The sequence below is a fragment of the Mobula hypostoma genome, chromosome 3 (assembly GCF_963921235.1).
Source record: "Mobula hypostoma chromosome 3, sMobHyp1.1, whole genome shotgun sequence".
NCBI classification, from domain to species: Eukaryota; Metazoa; Chordata; class Chondrichthyes; order Myliobatiformes; family Myliobatidae; genus Mobula; species Mobula hypostoma.
Window position 1 is genome coordinate 148,157,489 of NC_086099.1, and position 25,769 is coordinate 148,183,257.

The following is a 25,769-nucleotide window of genomic DNA, read 5'->3' on the forward strand; positions in this document are numbered from 1 at the left end:
GCCATGATTTTCCAAATGTTCAGAAATCCTATTTGGAAGAATCCTCTCCAGTAATCACCCTACCACTGACTCACTGGTCTTTACTTTCCAGGATTATCCCTGTTTCCCTTCTTGAATAATGGAACAACATTAGCTACTTGCACGTCATCTGGGATTTCACCTGTGCTTAGAGACAACTCAAAGATATTGGTCAGAGCCCCACCAATCTCATCTATTATCTCTCTCTCTCTCAATAACCTGGGGAATATCCCATCAGGTCCTGGCGACATTCCACCATAATGTTCTTTAAAAGATTCAACACTATCTTCTTTGATTTGAAGTGCCTGCATGAGAACCACACTGATCTCCCCATCCTTACAAAATACTCATTTAGGACCTCACCCATATCCTCCATCTTCAAGTGCATGTTCCCTCCTTTACCACAGAGTGGTTCTACCTGCTCTCTAGATATCCTCATGCTCTTGATCTATAGATAGAAATCCTTCAGATTCTCTTTAATCAGACTTGCTAGGGATATTTAATGGCCCCTCCAGGTTCTCCTCAATCCCTCAAGTTCTTTCTGGCTTCTTTATAATCCTTAAGGGTTGTTTCACTTAGCCAGCTAAAGCTTATGCGTGGCTCATCTTTCTTTTTTGACTAAAATTACATCTTTCAATTTCCAAGGTTTTTTCCCCTTGCCAGCTTTGTCTTTCCTTCTACTGGAACATAGCTGCCCTGTGCAGTTCTTTAAATGTTTTCCACATCAGGTGTGTACTTGCCTAAAAACAGCTGTTCCCACTAACTCACTCTAGTTCTTTTTGTTGGATTTGTTTATTCTTAGATTAGACTTTTTAATAGTTATTTTCTTTGCAGTTTAACAATTAATTGTGTTTTATAAATATAATTACTTATATGCAAGTAACTATTTACTTGCTTCCCAATGGTCACAGTATGATTATGTAGTAGTTCAGTGTGCCTCCTAGTGGTTAGATTGGTACAATTCTGGAGAGTTCTGGAATCATCTCTTGGTGCTGCATTATTTGAACAGTGAGCAACTCATTGACTCTTATCTATGAATTTGAATGGAATTTTCCTTATCTATGTAGTATAAAAAGAGCTACACCACAAGGCAGCACCATCTTAGATCATTTTGCCTTTCTCTCTTTGCTTAGCAGACATCTATTACCATCCATTTCAATTTTCCTTTCTATCAATGTGAAGCAAGTTTTGTGCCTCTTTTCTGACTTCTGAAAGAACCTTGAATTAAAAATTGGAGCTATCTTAAAATTTAAGGAGCTGCAATCACTTTTTCCTGACAGAAAGATCAGTCAACTGGCCAGGCACATTACCCAACACCAGGTTCAGTATGGCTTCTCCTCTATTTGAACTATCTCCATATTGATTTAGTAAGCCTTCCTGGATGCATCGAGCAAATTCTACCCCATCTAAAACTCTCACATTCAGGATGTCCCATTCTATACTAGGGAAGTTGAAGCCCTGTTGTTTTCACACCTTCACCTAATCTGCTTATGCATTTGCTCCTCAATATCCCAGAGTAATTGCACATATATATATTTTTAAGTTCTATCTACATAAAATCAGTAGATGAGCCCTCCATTATATATCCTAAGTGAAGCTGTGATATATCTCTAAGCAACAGTGCAATTTCTCCCTCCACCATTTTTACCTCCTTTTTTTTTCTGGAACACAAATCCCTGGAACATTAAGAAACTACCCTTGTCCCTTTTTCAACTAAGTCTCTGGCATGGCCAAAGCATCATAGTTCCATGTACTGATCCATACCCTAAGTTCATCCTTACCCACAATAGTCCTAACATTAAAATAAATCCATATATCATATTGTGTCTATTACCTTGCTCCTGCTTGTTCTTACTCGTCATGACATCCAACTTCCTCTCAATCCTTCCACTTTCTGACCTAGTGTTTTGGTTCCCAACCTTCTAAAAAACTAGTTCAACCCCCCTGAGTAATACTAGCCAGGAGATTGACCTCCACCCACCTCCCCCCCCCCCCCCCGCTTTACAGCACAGCCCACCCTTCTGGAACAGGCCACTGCTGCCCAAGAAGAGGTTCCAATGATGCAAAAACATGAAATGCTGTACCAGTTCCTCAGCCACATATTTATTTGTTCCATCTTTCCTTTCCTGCCCTGACTAGCAAGCGCCACTGGGAATAATTCAGAGAGTGCTTGTGCATGAATCACAAAAAAGTTGGCTTGCAGATGCAGCAGGCTATCAAGAAGGCAAATGGAATGTTGGCCTTCATTGCTAGAGGGATTGAATTTAGGAACAGGGAGGTTATGCTGCATCTGGAGTACTGCTTACAGTTATGGTCTCCTTACTTGAGGAAGGCTTTGGAAGTGGTGCCGAGGAGGAAAAACCAGCTTGATTCCAGAGATGAGGGGGTTAGACCATAAGGAGAGATTGAGTCGCCTGGGACTGTACTCGCTGGAATTCGGAAGAATGAGAGGAGCTCTGAGAGAAACAAACAAAATTATGAAAGGGATAGATAAGATAGAGGCAGAAAAGGTGTTTCCACTGGTAGGTGAGACTAGAACTAGGGGACAAAGTCTTAAGATTCGGGGCAGTAAATTTAGGACGGAGGTGAGGAAGAACTGCTTTTCCTAGTGAGTGGTGAAGCTGTGGAATTCTCTGCCCAGTGAAGCAGTGGAGGCTAACTCATTAGATATACTTAAGACAAGATTGGATATATTTTTGCATAGAAGGAGAATAAGGGTTATGGGGAAAAGACAGGTAGGTGGAGATGGTCAGATCAACCATGATCTTATTGAATGGTGGAGCAAGCTCGATGACCCAGATGGCCTACTCCTGCTATTTCTTATGCTCTTTTTACCACCTTTGAAGTCGAGCTTTTCAGCCGCTTGCCCAACTCTATTATATACTTACTGCACAGGACCTCTTACCCCTTCCTACCCATGATATTGGTGCCAATCTGTACCACGACTTCTGGCTGTTTACCCTTCCCCCTTGAAAATGTTCTGCAGCCTCCCTGAGACATCCCTGACTCTGGCACCCAGCAGACAACACACTACCCTTTCGCAGCCACAGCTCTGCCTGATTTTACTCTTCCTTGCTGAACCTCAGAGCCAGTATTACTGTTACCGCCAAGAGAACATCTGCAGATGCTGGAAATCGAAGCAACGCCCACAAAATGCGGGAAAAACTCAGCAGGCCAGGTAGCATCTATGGAAAAGTGTTAACGGTTGACGTTTTGAGCCGAAACCCTTCATCAGGACTGGAGAAAAAAAAAGATGAAAAGTCAGAATAAGAAGGTGGGGAGAAGGGAGGAAGAAAATCAAACTGACAGGTGAAACTGGGAGAGGGGAGGTGTGAAGTACAGAGCTGGGAAATTGATTGCTGAAAGAGATACAGGGCTGGAGAAGGCGGAAATCTGACAGGAGAGGACAGAATGCCATGGAAGAAAGAAAAAGGGAAGGATCAGGTGATGAACAGGTAAGGAGATAGGGTGAGAGGGGGAAAATGAGAATGGGGAGTGGCGAGGGAGGAGGGGGATTTCGGGAAGTTTGGGAACTTGATGTTCAAGCCATCAGATTGGAATGCAAGGTGTTGCTCCTCTAACCTGAATGTGGCCTCATTGCAGCAGGAGAGGAGGCCATGGGCTGACATGTCAGAATGGGAACGAGAAGTGGAATTAAAATGGGTGACCACTGGGAAACTACTTCCCCAAGCACCTGCGCTCTGTCCACCAGAAAAAGCAGGATCTCCTAGTGGCCACCTAATATACCTTGCATTTCTCCCTTCCCCCCCACTGCCTTCTTACTCTGACTTCTCATCTTTTTCTCTGGCCCTGATGAAGGGTCTTGGCCTGAAATGTTGACTATTTACTCTTTTCCATAGATGCTGCCTGGCCAGCTAAGCTCCTCCAGGATTTTGTGCATAGTGTTATTGATCTGGCTGCTGCTGCTACTGTGCCCTGAAAAGGGAACATACCTCCACGCAGTATCCAGATAGACACTTGTTGCTGACAGGAATGGTCACAGTGAGACCATTCTGCACTATCTGTCTCTGCCCCATAATTCTCCTTGTGCTCACCAAACTATCCGCAGCTTGACTTTAGCTGTGACCACTTCCCTAAAACTCCAGTTTACAATTTGCTCAACATTCTGGATGATCCTAAATGCATCGGCATCAAGCTCCAGTTCAAACACATGGTCAGTCAGCAGCTGCAGCTGGCTGCACTTCCTACAGGTATGGAACATTTAACACCACCAGTTGTAAGATCAGGGTTTGATTTCAGCCACTGTCTGCAAGGAGTTAGTAATCTTTCCCTGCGGCTACGTGGCTCTTTTCCGGATGCTCCAGTTTCTTTACATCCCAAAGATGTTCAAGTTAGGGCTAGTAAGTGGTGGACATGCTATGCCGGCACTCGCAGTCTGTCCAGCACAATCTTCGCTGATATGATTTGATGCAACCAACACATTTCACTGTATGCTTCTAAGTACACATGACAAATAAAACTAATATTTATCTTATCTTTGAGGTAAAATCATCAGTGATACTGCTTTTGGTTTCTACATATATTACTAAAGCAGCAAGATGCCCAAGACATTAACTTACCGACTAAAAAGCATTGATAATTAAGATAGACTTAAGAGTTTCTGTTCTCCCAAGAAACGTTAGCAGCCCATTAGACCTTCACTTTCTGCTATTTGTCCCTCTGTTCACTTAAAGGCCAAGAGAATTGTTTAGGAGTGGCAATTAGAAAGAGAATAGCCAAACAAAGACAAAAATTTTAGTAGCTACACAAATTATAGTACTGGTATCACTATTAGAAAATTGGTCAAACTCCATTCAGTATATTAAAGGAAGGAATGATGTAATGTATTATTTTATGATGCACAGCTACACTACATTATCCACTATTTGAAACTGACATATAGGGTGACTAAAGAAACAAGGTTATTTTTTAAAATTGTCATATATACCTCGATACAGTGAAATAATTTTGCTTGCATGCCAACCACAGATCATTCCACACAAGCTGATTTCATATACTCCGAAAGCAGTAACAAGCACTTCTGAGTTTGTAATGTCATTCCCTACCAGAAGCCGGAGCAGACTCTTCATTGTCATGTGCCTCATGCCATGACATTGTCCGATAGTAACTCAGCATGACTTCCCACAGGGCTTTACAAAGATCAGAGAGACATGGAATGTAGCTGTCTGGAGTAATATGCTGTTGGGGAAAAAAAATAACATTGAGGCACCTTTTACAGGGGCAAACACACTTGGAGATGAGGTCTATATCCTAATATTTTGTTGCTCCTTTGTTAATTAGAAAGCATTCTATAAATCCTTCAAAATCCTTCATCCTTTTGTACAACAAGTCACCCACTCAATAATAGCCTGTTACTTCAAGACCTGAAAAAATAATTACGATTTTGAAAATAATATAACCACCAATTTTTCTATGCAGGTTACATGCAACCATGTACAGAAATGGTAGGAAATTCCTGTTGGATTCGAACAACAAAATGAAACTTAAAGATCGCCATTGGAAGATAATGATGTTTAACCCTCCACTTCATCAGATCACAAGTTCTAAAGCCCGAACAATGGGTAAAAGCCATAACAGAAAGAATGTTAAAGATAATTGTTGAATTTTGATTTGATACAAAAGACATAACATGCTCCAAATGCATTATGAAATATAATAGGGTTGGAGTGTGCACTTTAGTGAATTACTGGCAATTAGGACTCGAAATGCATTAGTTATTCTATTTCTCAGTGGCTCTCCACCTGATTTGCAAATCACTGAAGGCAAAATACTTCATAAGTAAGTACCATTAAGCAGTATTTTTAATTGTAATTTTTAAACATTTAACGAAAACTTTAAAAAATATATTACAAAGTAAACAACAGGAATTCTGCAGATGCTGGAAATTCAAGCAACACACATGTGTGTTGATTACAAAGTAAAACTTGGTTTAATTTCCTGGAGATGAAAACTGGTTTTAACAATTAAATAACATTGTAATTGGTCTCAAACCACCTCACAACTAATAAATAGGAAAAACTATTTTCTTTTCCTCATTTCACTCAAGGACCTCCACAAAATGCAAAGGGAATACCCTTCACTTAACTTCAAGCTTGTCTATTATTTTTTTTTCTTTCTCCTATGAGGTGCCTATTGGCAGATTTATTACATTGAAAGATACTACCCAAATGAGCTGTTGATATGTCCGAGCACACTAACTTCATCCTCTGTCTGGTTCAAAAAGAATTCACGTCTGAGTAAATGCTCAGTCAAAGAAAAAAAGCTACTGATGGCCGTGCTGAGCACCAAATTATTCTCCACATTGCCCACACAATATTCTCGAACAGAACTATAGGTAAAGTTGCAATGGATACCAATAGCGAGAAATTTCCAATTACACTGTACATCCACAATAATGAATTCCCAAGTGACCCAGAAGAAAGTTGTCCAATAGCAATATCAACTGCTAGATTTCATAGTTTCGTATCTTTTATTTTCAAATTTATGCTATGTGATTCTTCCCAGTTACTTCTCTCAGAAGTATAAATGAATTAAGTTAGTCCTGTATTGCTGCATTTACTATATTATGTTTCTGCTGCATCTATTCAGTAAAATCAACAAACCTCAATGGCTAGGTCAATATTCAGAATCAGATTTAATATCACCGGCATATGTCAAGAAATTTGTTAACTTTGCAGCAACAATACAATGCAATACATGATAAATATAGAAAAGAAAAATGAATTATAGTAAATATATTAAATAATTAAAATAAGTCGTGCATAAACAGAAATTTAAAAAAGTAGTGAGGCGGTGTTCATGGGTTCAGTGCCTATTTAGAAATCAGATGGCAGAGGAGAAGAAGCCGTTCCTGAATCACCGAGTGTGTGCCTTCAGGTTTCTGTATCTCCTTCCTTATGGTAACAATGAGAAGAAGTCATGCCCTGGGTGGTGGGGGTCCTTTCTGAGCCACCACTCCTTGAGGATCAGGGATCCCCAATTAGTTTTCCACAAGGGCCAAATTACGTCAAGCATGCCAAGCCAAGGGCCAAAACGTCCAGGGTTTTTTTTTCATTGCGCCAGTAAGTTGCTTTATGGGCAGATGTTATTGTTGCTGCTATTACCAGCAGTAGTAGTGGTAGTGGTGGTGGTAGTAATAGTAGTAGTAGTAGTAGTAATTATTTATGCCTGGGATTCTCAAAGCCTGTGTTGTGGGTCACACAAGAAAAAAAAAATGCAGTCTTGAAACAAAATAAGTCCAAAACCAACCATTTAATTATGACTCCAGCTATCACAACTGTCAGCTGTCACATTGAGAACTCATCTGGGACTTAAAATACACACACACACACACACACACACACACACTGTAAACATGGTAGTCTTCACCACTTCTCTTCCACACTAAGAGTTTTAGTAGTACTGCCTTTTCCACAGTTTCAGTTCTCTCATTTAATCTATTTGTTCTTTTTAATTAAGCTATGTAGCATTTGAAGTATGAAGTGTAGCTATAAATGAAATTATCAGTATCATTGTTGTAATATTATAATACCACAGTAAGATTGACAAATGGACAAAAATTAATTGATTCACTCACCAGTCAGTGAGAGAAGTGACAGCGACGGGGTGAGGCAATCCTTCTGATGTCGGGCCTATATTCTGTTGTGGGAATCCTGAGGCGCTGGCCAAGATGTGCATTGGAGAGTCTGTTTCCGTCCTGGTTCTTGATAGAGTTCATTGAAGAAAACGATGACTCAGATATGTATGTGGAGGGGAACAGTGTGAGTAGGAGCATTGCAATAGCTCTCGTGCTTTTGAATTGAGCTTGGGGAACCAAACTGATCCAAAAGCCACTCACCCCAACGTCCATGTGTTGTGCTTTGAGCAAATCAGATGTTCCCATTTCCAAGACCTCCATCTGAAGAGTTGCCTCATCTACGGAAGGCACCAGCCTTTTGGTCTCTGCAGTCCACTGGCCATCAGCCAAAACAGAGAACAGCTGTCTTAGGGAGAGGAGGATGTCACCTGAGAGTTTAACGGAGCTTTCAAATCGTTCCCTAAGTTTTCTGCCAGGCTCGTCACGAAATCCTTCATCACTGGATCCTCCCGCATTTCGTTCTTCTTGCAATGCTCCCGCAGACGTGGAAAGTGCAACTCTCTCCCACGAATGTCTCTGTCCGAAAGGTTCAGCTTTGACCGGAAAGCTTCAATCACCTCGTACATGTCCGCAACAGTGTGGTTGTTGCCTTGTAATTGCAGATTAAGTTGATTTAGATGAGACATGATGTCAGACAAAAAAAGAACATGTGCCATCACCTTGTCGTCACTTAAAAACCTCTTAAATCCTTGGGCTTTTTGGCTCTGCAGGCTGGATAAAAATGACACAAGCTCATTGCGCAGGTCGCACACCCTCTCCAACACACGGCCTTTGCTCAGCTAGTGAACATCATTATGCAGCAAAAGGTCTGTGTTCCACTGACATTTCCTCCAGCAATGCTCTGAAAAGGCGATGTTGCAGACTAGAACTCTCACGAACAAAACTTACCAGTCTCATCACAGTATCCATCGCCTCTTTCATTTCCCCACACAGTTTAGCGCACAACACTGATTTGTGAATAATGCAATGAAATGCCAAGAGTGCTGGGTTAACAGCGACAAACCTGCTTACCAAGCCCTTGCGTTGTCCCACCATCGACGGAGCCCCATCAGTGACAACAGACAAAACGGTCACATCCAAGCCATTCTTCTCAAAGAACTGGTCAATTTGTTAAAAATTATTTCCCCAGTTGTGTGTCCAGGCAGAGGAAGCAAACAAAGTAGCTCTTCCCGAAAGGTCTTCCCATCAAAAAATCTTGCGAACACAGATAGCTCTTCCATATCGGTTTGGTCACAGGACGAGTCTACATGGCTTCTGCTTTCTCCAAATCGGTGAGTAGATTGGAAAAACACTCCTCCGCTAAAACTTCTACTCTTCTTGTTGCTGTGTTAGCTGACAATGGCACTGTCTTTAATAGCTCCACAACTGTTTTCTTGGTTTTCTCATCATGACTTAAAACTTTGCCAACCATATCAATTGCACACGTTTTAATCAACTCGGCATCGCATGCTCTACGGGGGCGTAGGTCAAGCGTATGGTGTGGGATGAGGTTAAAATAAATTAGAGCAGCACGCGCTTTATTTACATGTTATAACAGGTGCGTTCATTTAAGTGCCAATGGGTCGGCGTGGTCCAGACATTTGGTTCTCGCGGTCCGTACCTGGCCCGTGGCCCGCCTATTGGGGTTGTCTTAGATACTACAGAGGGTAATACACACAATGGAGCTAATTTTACAACTCTCTGCAGCTGCAACTGTAACCGTAGTCAGAGATCAAGTATAAATCAGATAAAATTCGACAGTCATGAGGCATACATTGTTTATGGTAATATGGCGATAAATTTCCAACAATAACAATTGAGAGGTGGGGATGAATGATAGACAAGTAGACACAAAGAAGGAAAACTTGCTTCTATGGGTGTTCAATAAAATAAAATGAGAATAAAAGACTGGTTAGTACATGACTGCAACATTAATGGATTGTTGTTGAGACTTATTTAGTTCACCAAGTCTTTCCAGAAAATAAACCCACCATTCTTGCTCAACCTGAATTTTTTTGTGACTCCACACTCAGAGAAACGTAATAAATTTATTGTGCAGGGAGTGAGAACAACTTTTGTTACCGAAATAACAAAGGAAGCCAGTCAGATATATTAAACCGCAATTATGAGATGAACCATTGGGATTAATTTATCCTTCAGATTTCAAAAAGATGGACTCATTTGTAAGTCCCCTCCTTTAGGACTCTGAGGAATGTTGTTGTGAAAGTTGTCAGAACTGTTCTACCAATTAATAAATAGCATAACAGAATCATACCTTTTAACACCAAAAGTGCAGGATTACAGTTATTAATCCTGCTGACCAAATATTGAAGCAAACCTTAGAAGCACGTCTGAATGAATATGTCACAGTTGTCACTGACTTCATTAAAACCTGCAGGGATGAGGGTGTGCCCACAAGAAGGGGATGTGGGGCATTACTTCCTACAAAGCAAAACCTACCATCACGAAAGGCAATGATGCTTCACTCTCAGATGAGCTTAATGCCTTTTATATATGCTTTGAAAGGGAGAATGAAACTAGAGTTATGAGAATCCCTGTACTATCCAGTGACCCTGTGATCTCTATCTCAGAGGCAGACATCAGAAAAACCTTTCAAGTGGGTGAACCCTCGCAAGGCGACAGTGCACTGAGTAAGGCTCTGAAAACACGTGTCAACTAACTGGGGGGGGTGTTCAAAGACACTTACAATTTTTCATTACTACAGTCAGAAATTTCCACCTGCTTCAAAAGGGCAACAATCATACCAGTGCCCAAGAAGAGCAGGGTGAGCAGCCTTAACAACTATCATCCAGAAGCACTCACATTTATGGTGGTGAAGTGCTTTGAGAGATTGGTTATGGCTAGAATCAACTCCTGCATAAGAACCAGGACCCACCGCAACTTACCCATCACCACAATAGGTCTACAGCTAATGCAATCTCATTGGCTCTTCACGTGGCTTTGGGTTACCTGGACAATACCAATATTTACATCAGCCTGCTGTGTATTTACTACAGCTCAGCATTTAACATACTCTTTCTTACAGGTTTGATCAAAAAGCTCCAAAAGCTGGCCCTTTGTATCTCTTTCTGCAACTGGATCCTCTACTTCCTCACTGGAAGACCACAGACTGTGCAGATCAGAAAAAGCATCTCCACCTCACTGATAATCTACACTGGCACACCACAGATGTGTGCTTAGCCCGCTGCTCAACTCCCTCTACACCCATGACTCTGTGGCTAGGCACAGCTCAAATGGCATCTATGGCATTTGTTGATGACACAACTATCTTGGCAGAATTTCAAATGGTGACAAGAAGGTGCACAGCAGCAAGACAGATCAGCTGGTAGAGTGCTGTTGCAGCAAGAAACTTACACTCAACATCAGTAAGACCAAAGAATTTATTGTGGACTTCTGAAAGGGTAAGACCAGGCAACACACACAAGTCCTCAGAAGGATCAGAAGTGGAAAGGATAACCAATTTCATGTTCCTGGACGTAAATATTTCTGAGAATCTATCCTGGGCCCAACATATCGATGCTGTTACAAAGAAGGCAGGACAATAGCTATATTTTATTAGGAGTTTGGGGAGATTTGGTTTGTCACCAAAGATGCTTGCAAATTTCTACAGATGTACCATGGACAGCATTCAAACTGGCTACATCAACTGGTATGGGGTGGGTGCTGGCACTGCACAGGATTGAAATAAGCTGCAGAAAGTTGTACACTCAGTCACCTCCATCATCGGCTCTAGCCCCTGCAGTAGGTAGGACATTTTCAAGGAGCAATACCTCAAAAAATAAAGCGGTATCACCATTAAGGGCTCTTGAAGTCTAAGTCCATAGTTCATTAAAAGTAGTTGAGAGACTTCCGGTAGCTCTCATGGAGTGAAGTCGCGTTCTTGACTCGCTCCATTACCTCTGAGTTTTTTTTCTTATGATCAGCTATATTTTAATTAACCATTAAGGCATCAACTTTTACAATACTTTGTAATAAATTGGGCTCTCCGATAACTGGATACGTTTAAGGTCTGTTATGTCTAAGAATGGGAAAAACAGGAAGGATGGCAAACCTCCGGTTAAACCGAAAGGTATTGATTTCCTTCCGACTGAACCACCGGTGACTTTGAAAGCTATATCGGAGTTAATTCAAAGGGAAATTTCAACCTCTGTTACGGAGCTGATTCATGCGGAAATTTCAACCTCTGTTACGGAGCTGATTCGTGCGGAAATTTCAACCTCTGTTACGGAGCTGATTCGTGCGGAAATTTCAATTAATTTCCAGAAAATTGCCGATTCAATCGATAAGATACAAACATCTATTACGGAACATCAGTCGGCTATATCTGATCTTCAAAAATCCACGCAACAAAGCGAGCTTAAGATGGGGAAAATCGAAGAAACAATTAATGTAATGAAGAAGAAACTTGACTTTCTGACCTTTAAAAACTCTGACTTAGAATCTAGAATGCGACGGCAGAATCTACGAATGATCGGGGTGCGTGAAGCTGTTGAATCTGATAACCCTATGAAGTATTTTTCGCAACTTTTAAAAGATGCATTTCCTACTGTATTTCCTGACCAACCACCATTATTGGATCGTGTTCACAGAGTTCCATCATACTCGCCTAGGTCAGATAAACCTAGACATGTCATTTTACGGTTTCATTAATTTCAAGACAAGGAGAAACTGTTTCGATTCGTTCGATCTAAAGGTTTCATTGATTTTTTGGATCTTAAGTTCCGATTCGTGGAAGATTTCAGTAAACCGATCCGGGATCAACTGGTTCGTTACAGATCTGTGATGTCGGAACTCTACAAGATGGATTTAAGACCAGCGCTTCTTTACCCTGCACGTTTAAGGATTCCTACGTTGGATGGAGCCCTCTGTTTTTTTGACTCTCCATCGGATGCCCAGAGTTATCTGGATCAATTTTCACCTTCAACATCTTAATTGTAATTTTTTAACTATCTCCGTTGATCGGAGGCTGTGAATTTGTCGGTCTTAATTTTTTTTTGCCCTATTTGGGCAGAAAAGTTTATTTTTGATTACTTAATATGGTTGCTAAACTTTCTTTTTAACTGTGTCATTTCTTTCTCTTTCCCAGGGGATTCTGGGTGGTTACTTCCTTATTGTCATTTTACCTATTTCCTTCGTGGCCTTAAATTTTGTAATTTTTTTTAAAAATCTATTTTGTTTTGTAGGTTTTTATAACTAGTTTATGTTAATAATCTTATTTTTTTTGTTGTTTTGTTTATTCATGGGTCTGGGGTTTATTGCGGTTTTTTAAATAAATTTTCTGGCTTTTATTCTGTTATGTGTTTATTTTAATTGAGTTATCTTTTTTTTATTCTTTTACTGCTTTATAATCAGCTGATCTTTTTTATATTTACACTTTTTTTTTAGGGAGCGTGTACCGGAAGTCATGGGGGTAGTTTTAGTGCTTGCTTCTTTCAGGCTGGTCTGCGTTAGATTTAGCCTTGGGTTCATGGGGTGGGGGGTGGTGGGAGGGGCTTCACGTTTTAGTTTCTTTCTTCTTGGGCTATACACATTATTGAAGTATTGGTTGCGTTCTTCTTCCCGGTATCTCTTGTATGTTCTGTTCCCTCTACGGGTTCGTGGGTCGAGCCTATCGTCAATCCTCCTTGTTGTGGGTTGACTTTAGGGTTTATGGAGTCTAGTATTAATTTTGTCTCCTGGAATACTAATGGTCTTAATCATCCTATTAAAAGGAAAAAAGTTTTTAAAGTGTTCCGGAGACTTAAAGCACAAATTTTATTCTTACAAGAGACCCATGTGCGGAGGGGGGACAGACTACGTTTTTTTAAATTCTGGAAGGAACAACAGTTTCATTCGAACTCCAATGCTAAGATTCGAGGCGTCTCTATTTTTATAGACTCCTGAGTTACTTTTATACAACATGATATTATTTCTGATCCGAATGGTAGATTTCTATTGGTTAGTGGTTTACTATTTAATAAAAAAGTAGTTTTGGTTAATGTTTATGCTCCTAATATGGACTGTCCGGAATTTTATAAATCATTATTTAATCAGTTTCCGAATTTGAATGAGTTTTCATTGATCTGGGGCGGAGATCTTAATACCTGTTTGTCTCCAGCTTTGGACCGTTCGGCTCCTTTACGGACCTTACCTAATAAATCTGCAACTTTGATTAATTCATTCCTTTCTGATTCTGGGTCGACGGACATTTGGCGCTTTTTGCATCCTCAGGAAAAAGATTTTTCTTTTTTTTCACATGTTCATCATTCCTATTCAAGAATTGATTATTTCTTTATTGATTCTCGTCTTATTTCCTCAGTGATTAAATGTGATTATGACTCTATAACCATTTCAGATCATGCTCCACTTAAGCTTTCTATTAAAATTCTGGCCAATATACAAAATAATAGACAATGGCGTTTTAATTCGCTGTTGCTTCAGGACTCGGACTTTGTTAACTTTATGAATGAACAGATTGATCTTTTTTTTACAATTAACCATACAGAGGATATTTCTGTTAACACTCTTTGGGACACTTTTAAAGCTTATATTCGTGTGCAGATTATCTCGTATTCTGCTGCTTTGAGGAAGAAGCAGAAGCAGGAGTTGGTAATTGTGGACAAGATTAAGGAAATTGATAAGAAATATGTTATAGCTCCTTCTGAGGAGTTATATAAACAAAGAACTGAACTTCAAATGGAACACAGTTTATTACTCTCGTCCTCGATTGTAAACCAATTAAAGAAAACAAGAAGTGAATTTTATGTACACAGTGACAAAATTGGCAAACTGTTGGCTAATCAATTGAAGTCTAATTATGCTAAATCTCAAATTAATCAGATTTATAACCAAAATGATCGACTGATACTTGATCATGTGGGGATTAATCAAACCTTCTGTGATTTTTACTCTTCCTTATATCAATCAGAGTCTCCTCGAGATTCTAAATATATGAATGATTTTTTTAGATAATTTAGACTTCCCTGAGATTTCACAGGATATGTCTTCTATGTTAGATACTCCCATTACCATGGATGAGATTAAGAATGTTATTTTCTCTATGAATTTGGGGAAAGCTCCTGGCCCTGATGGGTTTACCGTAGAATTTTATAAATGTTTTGCTCCTTCATTAATCCCTTGGCTCTGTAGGGTTTTTGAGGCTTCATTGAAACTTGGTAAACTTCCTGAATCTTTTAATAGAGCGTCAATTTCTTTAATATTAAAGAAGGATAAAGATCCTGCTCAATGTGCATCTTATAGACCAATATCTTTATTAAATGTTGATTCTAAAGTTTTTTCTAAGTTATTAGCAAATAGATTAGAAAAAGTACTTCCCTCTATTATTTCGGAAGACCAAACGGGTTTTATTAAAGGTCGTTACTCTTTTTATAATATTCGTACACTGTTAAATATCGTTTATACTCCCTCACAAAATGTTCCTGAGTGTGTTATCTCTTTAGATGCCGAGAAAGCTTTTGATAGAGTAGAATGGCCTTATTTATTTAAGGTGCTTGAAATGTTTAATTTTAGCTCGAAATTTATATCCTGGATTAAACTCTTATATTATTCTCCTGCGGCCTCGGTCCGTACTAACTCTTTAAGTTCACCTTTTTTCCCTCTTTTTCGAGGTACTCGACAAGGTTGTCCTCTTAGTCCCTTATTATTTGATATTGCATTAGAACCTCTTGCAATTGCCATTCGAGAATCTCCAAATATTACTGGGATTACTCGGGGCTTAAAGTCCCATAAATTATCGCTCTATGCTGATGATTTACTTTTATATATTTCTAATCCTCAAAAATCCATCCCGGCTGTTTTAGAGTTATTAGCACAATTTGGTCTTTTTTCAGGTTATAAATTAAATCTTAGTAAGAGTGAACTCTTTCCGATTAATAAACAACTTCCCTTATATTATAAATTTCCATTTAAATTGATTAATAATTATTTTTCATATCTTGGGATTAAAATTACTTGTAAGTACAAAGATTTATTTAAGACGAACTTTTTACCATTAATAGACCATATTACTCAACTTTCATCTAAATGTTTTCCTTTATATTTAACTTTGATTGGTCGTATTAATGCAGTTAAGATGTTTTTTTTGCCAAAATTTTTATATATATTTCAGGCATTACCAATCTTTGTTCCAAAATCTTTTTTTGACAAAGTTGACTCTAAAATTTCTTCATTTATTTGGCAGAATAAAAACCCGAGACTGGGTAAACTACATTTACAGAAAGCTAAGAGAGATGGAGGCTTAGCATTACCTAACTTTAGATTTTATTATTGGGCAATTAATATTCGACATATGAAATTCTGGTTACTGGACCAGGATATACTATCCATTCCTAAATGGGTAGTATTGGAATTACAATCTGTTCAGGGTTTTACACTTGGCTCTATTTTAGGTTCCTCTCTTCCTTTTGATTGGAAACGCCTTAAACAGGTGTCTAACCCGATAGTTAAATATACCTTGCATATTTGGTTTCAATTCAGAAAATTTTTTGATCTTAATCAATTTGGGTTAGCGATTCCTATTTTAGGTAACATACTTTTTCCTCCCTCTTTTACGGATCGTGCTTTTCAAACTTGGAAGACTAAGGGTATTTCACGGTTTTTGGATTTATTTTTAGATGGTTCCCTTATGTCTTTTGAACAATTATCTAATAAATATAACTTATCAAGAATACATTTTTTTAGATATCTACAAGTTAGAAATTTCCTAAGTACAATACTTTCTTCCTTTCCAATGCTTCCTCCTACATACATTTTAGATACTATAATCAACCTTAATCCACGTCAGAAAGGTGCATCGGCTATGATTTATAATATTATTATGAAACTTAGGAAAGCTCCATTTGATAAGATTAGGGTAGATTGGGAACAGGAATTGGGGTTTACCATTTCTGTGGATGACTGGGGGCAGATTTTACAATTAGTCAATACTTCCTCTATCTGTGCTAAACATTCCCTAATTCAATTTAAAGTTGTTCATAGAGCACATATGTCCAAAGGTAAGTTAGCGCGCTTTTATTCTCATATTAATCCTTTTTGTGATAGATGTCCGGGGCAGATAGCCTCTTTAACTCATATGTTTTGGTCTTGTCCTACTCTGGAAACTTTTTGGAGAGACATTTTTAATATTATCTCCAAGGTATTGAATATAGATATCTCTCCTCACCCTATTACTGCTATCTTTGGACTACCTAAAATTTCCAGTAATCTCTCCCTTTCAGCCCATAGAATGATTGCATTTCTTACTTTAATGGCGAAAAGATGTATCTTACAACATTGGAAAGAGCTTAATGCTCCAACTACCTTTTTTTGGTTTTCTCAGACGATATTATGCTTGAATCTGGAGAAAATTAGAAGCAATCTTTATGACTCCTCATTTAAATTTGAACAGACTTGGAGATCTTTTATTCAATATTTTCATTTAATGTAATATATACCCTTCTTGTTTTTTTTTACTGTTTTTAATGGAGGTCGGGATTGAGGACGTGATTTTAAGTTTAACTCTGTTTGGTTTCAAGTTAGCCCATTGCTTTGCTTTGCTTTTAGTTAGTTGCACGGTGGGTTTTTTTTTGGGGGTTTTTTTTCCTTTTCTCTATTGATATATATATATATAAAATTAGTATACTATTATGTTACCTTGGTATGTTATGTTTAAATTACATTGTTTGTAGTATTTTTTTTGTATTAATATCTTCTGTAATTTTATTATATTCTAACAGTGTATTAGTGTCTATATGGCTTACCTTTTTGTATACTTATTTAATAAAAAGATTTTTTTAAAAAAGTAGTTATACAAGTAAATAGTGTGTTCAAGGCCACTATGGCATGTTTGCCCTCCTTGGATGGGCATTGAACACAAGAAAAAGGAATTCGTGTTGTAGCTATATGAAAATGTGTTCAAGCACTTGGGAGTTTTGGATGCAATCTGGTTCCCCAATTACAGCATGGATGCAAAGTCTGAGTGAAGAATCTGCTAGAATAAAACAGAAACTTCTGCATTGTCTTTGATAATGCAGTGTATTAAATAGCTTGTTAAACTGTAATAGCTCTCAAATTTTAAGCTTACTGGTATCTTAGCAACAATCTTTGAAGGAGTGCTATATTAAAAATTTTAACAACACATTCACTTCAACTCAGAACTTTACTAAATTCAGAGATCCAAGTTTCTTTAATATATCTTCCTTTTCAACATTTATCAGTTTGTGCTTCATTTTAACATTGGTATTTTTTCCAGCCACAGCCAAACTGGTAAGTGGATTTGTGGGAGTTTGTTGGTGGAGTCTTGGTAGTGGTAATGCCTTTGACAGTCATGGGGTAAGAATGGAAATTTTAACTAAAATAAATTGAATTACTATTTTCTTTCAATCTTGCTTTAACTCCAGTAATTTAGAACATCCAGACTTTGGTGTCAGACTGGCATCATTCTGGAATATTGGATGTGCTTTTTACCACTCCTAGCAGCTTCAAATGTTAAACAGTGGAGCTATAAACTTTTAAAAGAGCACTGGAACTGGGAGCCAGGTGAGTCTAAAGGGAAGATGGGAAACTGTGACCCAGTTAAAAATTAAAAGCAAATGTGAGAAAATTTGCAAGTTTACAAGGTCGGCCAATCTACTCCACCCAAAAAGCACAAAAACTTCAGGGTTTCAGAAATGAAATACATGGGCTTATCTCTCATTTTTCTTCTTGCAACTTGCCAAATCAAAACACGGTCTTTTATCCGTCATTTTCAGCAATGCCTTCTGGTCACACTTAACTCTCCATTGTCTTCATCTTTTCAAGAGCAAAGTCGCAAGACATTAAGTCACACTATTTATTTTGTAAAATCCAAAAGGTTTGTTTGAACTTAAAACTCTGGGAAGCATACGCATTTTTAATTTCTTCTAAACCCTTCAAGATACCTTTCAGCCAAAGTATCAAAGCTCTGGTACTTACTGGCTCAACACGTTTTAACTTGTCTTTACACAGATTAGGGGGAAGCATGGAGGAATTGGCCTCAAACCCAATGTGTCAAAAAAAGGAATATTTATATTTTTAACCTAGTACGTGTTGTTACCAGATGTTAGGAATTGTATTACCGTCTTTACAGAGTCGAGCACGTATTCTGACTGTCTGCCAATTTCATCCGACTCCTTGCCAATAATAACCAATACCTACTGTAATTATCTTAGAAATGAACAAAGAATTAACAAATCAGCACTACTGAAAACTCTTAATATTTCTAGTACTGAAATCGAAGTAACTTTCATTTGGGGTAAAGAATAATTTTTCTAAAATAGAAAGGTCTGCAGTTCAAAGGCTCCTCTGGTAATAAATACAACTTCATGGCTTCATTAGAAATATTTATTTCACAACAAACCCTAAAGTAAAGATAAACACTCATAAAAGTCACCACAGTTATTTTGGAAAAGGATATGTTATTCCAAATTACCCCAGAAACAAAAAAAATAGTAACCTTGCTTCTCAGATAATTATTATACTAATACAATGTTACAGACTGACAAAATTTGTTTGCACTGATGACGTCGCATGTAAAAATGCACTAGGTGTTTTGATAAATTCATAAACAGTGAAAAATAAGTATTTCATCTAACAAGAATCTAGTGAGGACAGCATTTCGGGTGAAATATTTTGCAGTAACTTCTTCTCTCAACTATGTTCCAGAGAAGAGTGATGAAGGAAATGCAGATGTCACCCATGTAACGTTTTAAGATGGGTAAGAGCAGATGGTGTGCAAAAGTACTTAATTGGGGGAGGGTGAATTATGATGCTAGCAGCAGGAATTTGGAAGCGAAAATTGGGAACAGATGTTCTTTGGGAAATGTGCAAGTTGCTTAGGGTGCACTTGCATGGGATTTTGGATAGGTATGTGCCACCGAAGCAGCAAAAGGATGATAGAGTGAAAGAACCACAGTTAACAAGATATGGAACATCTAGTCAAGAGGAAGTAAGAAGCATACTCATGTGTTAGGAAGCAAGGATCAGACAGGGCTCTAAAGTGTTATGCGGAGGCCAGGAAGGAGTTTAAGAAGGGGATATGAGATGACTTGGTGAGAAGGATTAAGGAAAACCCCAAGGCTTATTACGCATACATGAAGAAAAGGAGGATGACTGGAGTCAATACGCCACCCCCTCCCCCACCCCCAGGAAAAGCAATTTGATACAGCTGCAAAATAGAACATTAAGAAAATACAAATCAATAAATTACCAATAAATACTGACAATGTTGAAAATGCATTGAGAGCTATCACTTCAGATCTTAAAACATTACAGCTGTTTCTCTTTCTTTGCCTGACCTGACTAGTGCTTTCAAAATTTTTATTTTAGATTTCCAGCACCTACAGTTTTTTCTTTGATTTTCAATAAAGCACTATTCCTCCAGTTTTGACCGACTTCTCTGCTGAAATTTCTTTTCAGTACTTTACAAAGAAAGTTTATAGTGTTTGTACAAAAAAAGTTAAGACCAATTCAACTGATGTTTCACAAAAGATACAGTACTTATTTTACAGTTCTATGAACAAAGTTCACCATGAACAATATTTTTAGAATTTGAACACATTTTTCCAGCTGCAAGCAAAGTCACATTGTATGAAATGGGAAGGCAATACATACCGTACAAAGGTCTTTATATTGGAGTTTCTGAAACTTAGTGTCAGAATTCCCTGCACACAACTCCACATACCCAAGGACAACCTGGAACACTGTGTTGTGAATTGCCTGAGTGAAGTGCATGTGCAATTGATCCATTGCAGTCTGTAAAAGAGTTTTTAAAAAGTCATTTTTTGAAATACACATTATAATAGTAACCATGTAACAATGAATTAACTTCAGAGGAAGGTTTATTAATGAGAAAAACCACTGTTAAAATCATTTTGGAAGCATGCTGATGATATGGAATTGTCTTGAATTATAAATAAAGTATGTAATCACCATTGTCTTAAATACTCCCAACAGAATGATAATAGACAAGCAGGAAATGGGAGTGACCATTGGGTCCCTTCAGTCTGCTCCACCAGAGTGATTGTGGCAGATCATCCAAATTCAGTACCCTGTTCCTGTTTCCTTCCCAAATTTCTTCAGCGCTTTAGCCAGCAATATTGATCTAACTCCTGAATATATTCTATACCTCTGCAGCAGAGAATGCCACAAGTTCATCATACATTGTGTAAAGAAATTTCTTCACATTTCAGTCTGAAATAGCTTACTCTCTTTCTTTAGATTGTGACTCCTAGTTCCAGACAATCGCCAAAAGGAACAACTTTCTTTTACTTAGTCTGCCTAGCTTGCCAGGATTTAACAAGTTTTAATGAGGTCCTCTCTCATTCTTTTGAACTCAATTATCCAATAGTCACTCCTCAAAGGTCTGGAATCAGTTTTGCAAACCTAATTTGCAAGAACAATGTTCCTCAAATAAAAACACCAAAAATACACATAGCATATTTGGTCTGCAGCAAATTAGTTGCAAATAATAGACAAACTATCAAATACATGTCACTGGTGATCAAAAGTAACTTTCCATCAGACTCCAGATGAATTTCACTTCTAGACACACTGTCTCCTGAAAAAATTGCCTTGTGACTATAGCCCAAATTTAAAAATGAAAACATTACTCAGAAAACCTGTGCCAAGACAGAAAGATATGCATTCAAGGAGTTCAAAATCTTGGGGACATAAGTTTAAAGCAACATGCAAAATGGTTTAGAAAAGATTAGAGGGAAAAAAAAATCCATCATTCAAAGGAGAGCCTGGAATTTTATCAAAAAGATGGAGGCAGAAAACTAAAAGAGATATGCTGTTGACCACTTGCTGAGCTATGAATTACATAACTATAGGCAAAAAGACAGAAAATATTAACTTAATTTGCTCTTTTACAGCTGACATTGAGAACTGAGTGCTATCACAAATCTCAATGATTCTAAGCAAATGGAAAACTGTCAATGATCAAGATAATCTTGCAGTGAACTAATTTCTGTTCCAGCAATATGAACTCACCTGCACTTGCTACATAATTGGAGTAGATACATAGCAATCACTTGAAAAAACATACTCTCAACTACAAAGACATGACAGCAGCTATATTTCATGAGGAGTTTGAGGGGATTTGGTATGTCACCAAAGACTCACAAATTTCCATAGATGTACAGTGGAGACCATTCTAATGGGTTGCATCACACCTGGAGGTTCAATGCACAGGTTTGGAAAAAGCTACAGAAAGTTGCCAACTCAGCCTGCTCCATCCTGGTCACTAGCACCCCGCAACCCCCAGCATCAAGGACGTCTTCAAAAGGCAATGACTTAAAAAGGCTGCATCTATCAGTAAGGACCCCCTTCACAAAGGACGTGCCCTCTTCTCATTGCTACCATTAAGATGGTGGTACAGGAGCTTGAAGACAAACACTCGATGTTTTAGAACAGCTTGTTCCTCTTCGCCATCAGACTGCTGAATGGACAATTAACCTGTGTACACTTCCTCGCCATTTTCCTTTTTATTTTCTTCTCACTGTACAGTGGATTCTAGTTAATTGGGACACATTGGGACCAGTAGCTTTGGTCCATTTGAGTGGCTGCCCCAAATAGCCGAAGTTTCTTGGAACTAGTGAAGAAAGTAAACAAAAACGACAATCTACCAAATAACAAATTAGAATGCTAGTAATAATACCACAGTACCATAAAATTGTATTAGTTTCTAATGGTTATGGACGGAAGGATTTATCCAATGCACATGGATGTTTTCTTTTGATTGACTGTAAATGAACAAAATCAGCGCGGACATTTAGTGTAGATAATGGACTGCCTTTGTACAATGCTTTTGACAACTGCATCCACCAAATCTTCATTTTCATTGTAACATTCAAGATAATTGTCAATACCATCAAATTGTTTGTAGTTCCTAACTTGAAGTAATAAAGTAGTTTCATTTTCACTTCAACCATTTCTGGCATCTCCACGCCTGAACACTTGAAACCGCAGTGAACAAAACGGTTCTGAATTGACTTCTGCTTATTTCTCACCAACCGTCAGTGACAAAAAAAACAATCATTGCTTTGTGAACACAAGCACACACAACTGACGCTATTTAAAAATTGTTTACTCTAAGTATGGAATTTTGTCTAACAACCAGCAAGTGCACGCAACTGACACTAGTTGGAAACTGGCCACAGTCTCCTGCCCGAATTATGCGGCATAATGTCCCATATAAATGAAGGGACCCCAGATAGCTTCTTGATTAGTTTTTATTCTTTCAAGTGTTGTCCTAAATAAGCAGCTGCCCCAATTAACCAATGACCCAATTAATCAGAATCCACTGTATATTTCTTAATGTAATTTATAGTTTTTTAAAATTATGTATTGCATTGTACTGCTGCCACAATACAGCAAATTTCACGACAAATGATCGCGTCTAAATCTCATAACCAAGTCAGATTGTTTGAGATCCCCTCAAGTGGAAACATCCTAGTAAGATTACTCCTCTTTCCTCTAAACTCCAAATAATACACAATAAATCTCTAATAATCCAAAATCTGATCATTTACAAACTCTGATGGTTCAGCATTTAATTAATTGGGTGCTGATCTTCACAATCCCATGGTACTTTGGAAGCTGAAACATAAAATATGCAGCAAGTTACTAAAGGGATTCTGAGGGTTAAGATTTATATGTACTTGGAAAGACAGAGATTGATTAAGGATAGTCAACGTAGTCATACCCACCACTGTAACAAAAAAAACTACTTATGATCCTCCCCCCCCAATACATTCCTCCAATTACCTTAAATTATGTCCTCTCATATTCGCCATTCCTGCCCTAGAAGAAAGGCACAGCCTGTCCACTCTATCTATGCCGCTTATCATCTTATACACCTCTATCAAGTAACCTGTTATTCTCTTTTGCCCCAAAGAGAAAAACACTAGCTCGCTCAAATGCTCCTCATAAAATATGCTCTCTACTCCAGGCAGCATCCTGGTAAATCTCATCTGCATCCTTTCTAAAGTTCCCACATCCTTCCTATCATGAGGTGACCAGAAATGAACACAGTACTCCAAGTGTAGTCTAACCAGTTTTACAGAGCTGCTACATTACCTCACAGGCTCTTAAACTCAATCCTCCAACTAATGAAGGCCAACATACCATACCACTTCCTAAAGGCAACTATGAGTGTAGAACCCAAGATTCCTCTGTTCCTCCACGCTAAGACCCCTGCCACCAACTCAGTACTCTCCCTTCCAAAGAAAATGACTGAGGCAAGGAATCGGCAACAATTTTATTGATCGCTCCATTCCTACTTGATTGCTTATCAAGAAGATTCAGTTGTTTCTATGAAATTATTAAACTTCACTTAAAAATACTGTAAAATTTTGGGAGCAAGGTGCATAAATAGTTAATGCCAAAATGGAAGCACTGTCTTAGCATAAACCTGGAGACAAGTGTTGGCCCATTTCTAAAACAGAAAATTGACAGAAAACAGTAAAAAAGTTGTTCTTGCCACTACACACTAGTTCAATGCACTCAGCTTTATCGTTTCACATTTGAAAACAAATACTTGCAGCAGAGTAAATTTTACAAAGCATCAAGTCTTCTTGTGCATTAAATTCCATGGTGCAAGGTAAAGGTAACTAAAAATTTAATCAATAATACAGCATATTTGGTGAAAATGAAAACGTGCAGCATTAAATTCTATTTACCTGTGTTTTTCCCAGTAGTCTATATGCAAGTTGGACCTTAGTATAATGACCAACTTCAAAGTGCTTGCAAGTTTTTGACAGAGCTACATCTAATTGCTCCTAAATTAAAAGGAATGGAATAAAAGACAGGCATTTAATGAACAGGGTATGCACATAATTGAGTCACGACCATTAGCTAAGTAGGTCAATAATTCTCTAAATACTTTTTAAGTTTCCACAGCTACTCAGCTGGTAAAGAAATGGATGGAATAAACAAAGGTTGAATGAAAATCTTTGCATTGATTAACTTTTGGCAAGAGATATTTCTGCTGATATCCAAACTAGCTAGTGATCATCAAGTATTTAACTAGGCAAATCACTTTTAAGACTATTCTTCAACAGTTTGTTTTGAAAATATGAAATTAATATGCACAAAGGTAACTTTACAAATTAAAGATAATAAAGCATCTCTATATGTAGGACTCGCATATTTGAACAAGTGATCCACGACACAAGATAAAAACAATCAGCTTATAAAATGAATGGTTAAAACAAAATTAGCCTTTTAGGTAGTACATACTCTCTGCTCACCTTATGGTCTTTAGCCTAATCAAGAGATGTAAAACAGTCTCAGCCAATCATTTTAGTCCTCCTGAACTTACACTGGCATTTTACCAAGAACTAAACAAACAACTGATCATTTTCTAAGTGATAAAATAAATAAGGAATTTCATATTGGTGATGACAGAGGGAAAGGAAAGATCTGAACTGTTCTCTGACTGTACCATAGTATAATTGTAAGCTATTGCCTCAACAAATTTGTTAAATAAGCAAAAACTTGAAAGTTACTATAACTTAAGAGCATAGCTTGCTTACACAATTTAAATAAGCACATCATTATGATAGCACATTGAGATAAAGGAGGTACCGCTGGGTCTTTTTAAGAACATTGAGGTGAATAAGACCCAAGGGCATAATGGAATACACCACAGATTACTGAGAGAGGCAAGAGATGAGATTGCTGGAGCCTTAACCAACACATACTGTGTACACTCTAGCCACAGTTGAGGCCTGACGGACTACTGAGTAGCTAATATTGTCCGATTATTCAAGAAAGGAAATAAGGCTAATTCTGGAAAATATTAACCAGCGAGTCTCATGTCAGCAGTGGAAAGTTACTTGGAGAGGGAAAACTATTCAGAGACGATTCTGTGAGATGGAATTTATGAGCATTTAGAAAACCATAGCCTAATTAGGGACCGTTAGCATGGCTTTCTGCCGGGCGAGTTATGTCTTATGAACTTTATTGAGTTTCTCAAGGAGGTGTCAAAGGCGATTAACTGTGGATATTGTCTACATGGAGTTTAGTAAGGCACTTGGCAAGTTCGCTCATGGGAGGCTCATCCATAACATTGAGATGTATGGAATCCCCAGTGACT

The 25,769-nt window shown here is 38.2% G+C and overlaps 1 protein-coding gene across 2 annotated transcripts in view; it reads right to left on the reverse strand.

The window, feature by feature from the left end:
• Positions 1-25,769, reverse strand: part of vps50 (VPS50 EARP/GARPII complex subunit) — a 220,849-nt gene that overhangs the window by 106,798 nt on the left and 88,282 nt on the right. For both annotated transcript variants that reach the window (XM_063043837.1, XM_063043839.1), the window contains 3 exons: positions 24,352-24,450; positions 20,282-20,422; positions 5,085-5,217 (listed from right to left, as the gene is read on the reverse strand). In XM_063043837.1, coding sequence (XP_062899907.1) covers positions 5,085-5,217; positions 20,282-20,422; positions 24,352-24,450 — 373 coding nt within the window. The remainder of the gene's footprint in view (positions 1-5,084; positions 5,218-20,281; positions 20,423-24,351; positions 24,451-25,769) is intronic.